Source organism: Quercus suber, unplaced genomic scaffold (genome assembly GCF_002906115.3).
Source record: "Quercus suber isolate HL8 unplaced genomic scaffold, Cork oak 2.0 scaffold_289, whole genome shotgun sequence".
NCBI lineage: Eukaryota > Viridiplantae > Streptophyta > Magnoliopsida > Fagales > Fagaceae > Quercus > Quercus suber.
This window is the reverse complement of record NW_027069745.1, coordinates 140,083-142,350: the sequence shown is the minus strand read 5'-3', so window position 1 is coordinate 142,350 and position 2,268 is coordinate 140,083. Positions and strand designations below refer to the sequence as shown.

At 47.0% G+C, this 2,268-nt stretch overlaps 1 protein-coding gene across 1 annotated transcript; it reads left to right on the top strand.

Annotated features, from left to right (window-relative positions):
• Positions 1 to 302: 302 nt before the first annotated feature.
• Positions 303 to 977, top strand: LOC112025556 (uncharacterized). The gene has a single exon (XM_024058222.2). It carries the CDS (start codon positions 303 to 305, stop codon positions 975 to 977), a length of 675 nt encoding a protein of 224 aa, XP_023913990.2.
• The last annotated feature ends 1,291 nt before the right edge of the window (positions 978 to 2,268 follow it).

Below are 2,268 nucleotides of genomic sequence, written 5' to 3'. Positions count from 1 at the left end.
CGCGACGTATCGAGGATGCAGATCTTCCTCGGTGATTCCATTAACCCACATTCACTATTTATAATGGCAGGATGGATCCAGTGGAGCATGTCAGCCGCTACAGTCAAAGAATGGCTGTTCATGCTAAGGACGAGGCCTTGATGTGTAAGGTTTTCCCATCTAGTCTGGGCCCGATGGCGATGAGATGGTTTAACGGTCTGAGGGCAAATTCCATTGGCTCCTTTGAGAAGCTTACCTAGGCTTTTGGGGCCCGCTTTATCACCTGTAGGAGAGTCTCACAGCCCTTGGGCTCGTTACTGTCCATGTCTATGCGCGAGGGGGAGACCCTGAAGGCCTACTCTGATAGATACTGGGAAATGTTCATCGAAGTAGATGAGGCCTACGACGATGTAGCCATTATTACTTTCACGGCTGGCCTACCAACTGAGCATGATCTGAGGAAATCCCTAAATGGCAAACCTGTTACCAGTGTGCGCCAGCTTATGGATCGGATTGACAAGTATAGAAGGGTAGAGGAGGATCAGATATGGGGTAGAGGCAAATCCAAGGTAATCCCTCAGAAAATGAGGGATTTCAGGTCGGACCAGTATAATAATAACCGGTCTCGGAAGGATTTTGGAGGGCAATCAGGAGCAACTAATTCTCATGTGGTTAACGCGGTGTTCCGAGAACCGATGCAACGGGTTCTGAAGAAGATAAAAGACGAGCCATTCTTCAGATGGCCTAATAGAATGGCAGGGGATCCTACGAAATGTGATCGAAACCTCTACTACCAGTATAACCAAGATTATGGGCACACTATTGAGGATTGCAGAAATTTATGGGATCATTTGGATCAGTTGGTCCAAGAAGGAAAATTAACCCAACTTCTGCACCATTCCAGTGGCCGAGGAAGTCAAGTAGGTTTGACATTCCAGGGAGATGCTTCTTCGGGACCCCCTAGGTACAATACACGTTATATTCGCCGCCCCAGGTAGAACCGGATCCTGCCCTTCTAGGGTGATGTCCATGTCTCATTGTCTAGATGAGGGTCCAGTTCAGTGTCGAAGAAAGCCAGGTTTGAGACATCGTTGGTGTTGGGCTTTTCAAAGGAGGATAAGAAAGGAACCATACAACCACATGAAGACGCTTTAGTGGTTACACTAAGGATCGGGGGATACGACGTCAGGAGGGTGATGATCGATGAGGGTAGCACAGCTAAGGTGATGTATCACGATTAGTATAGGGGTTAAATTTAAGACCCCAAGACTTAACAGCTTATAGTTCCCCATTAGTGAGTTTTGAGGGCAGGTCGATCATTCCGATGGGCATGATTAGATTGCCTGTGCAGACTGGCTCAGACGTGGTAGAGGTGGATTTTATTGTGGTGGATGCTTTTTCTCCGTACACTGCCATTTTGGGTAGGCCCTAACTGTATACTTTGGGGCTGTCTCTTCTACACTTCATCAAAAGGTGAAATATCCATCGGGAGGCCAGGTGTTGGAGATATTAGGGAATCAAACCATGGCTAGGCAATGCTTAGTGGCAGTTATTCAACATCGGCAAAGGCAGACACTTCAACCACGGCCAAGAATGATTTATAGCAATCAAAGTCTCCGACGACCCTTTCCTGCACGTCCGCTGGGGGAGTGGAGTGTGAAAGTTTGGAAAGGGTGAGTGTTAAGGATGACCTAGATAAGTTTTTTCAGGTCGAAGCGCAGTTACCTGTGGTGGAGAAGGAACAATTAGTTAAAGTCCTTAGGAAAAACGTTGATGTGTTTGCATGGGATGCTTACAAAGCACCAGGGGTGGATCCATATTTCATTTGTCATCATCTGAATGTTAACCCCTCTGTTATTCCAAAAAAAACAACCACCTCGGCGTCTGTCCAAAGCACACGCCGAGGCCATCAAGGACAAGGTGACCAAGCTCAAACAGGCATGAGCTATCAAGGAAGTATTCTACCCTCAATGGTTGGCCAACACGGTCGTGGTGAAAAGAAAAATGGAAAGTGGCGTGTGTGTGTAGATTTTACAGACCATAATAAGGCCTGTCCAAAAGATCCTTTCCTTATGCCCTGTATAGATCAACTGGTGGATGAAACAGTCAGCCACCCTCGGATGAGTTTCCTGGACGCCTTCTAGGGATATCATCAAATCCCACTGGCAGTGGACGATCAGGAAAAAATCGCTTTTCTCACTCCCATTGGAAATTACCACTACAAGGTAATGCCCTTTGACCTGAAGAACGCAGGGTCTACTTACCAACGGATGATGACAAAGATGCTTG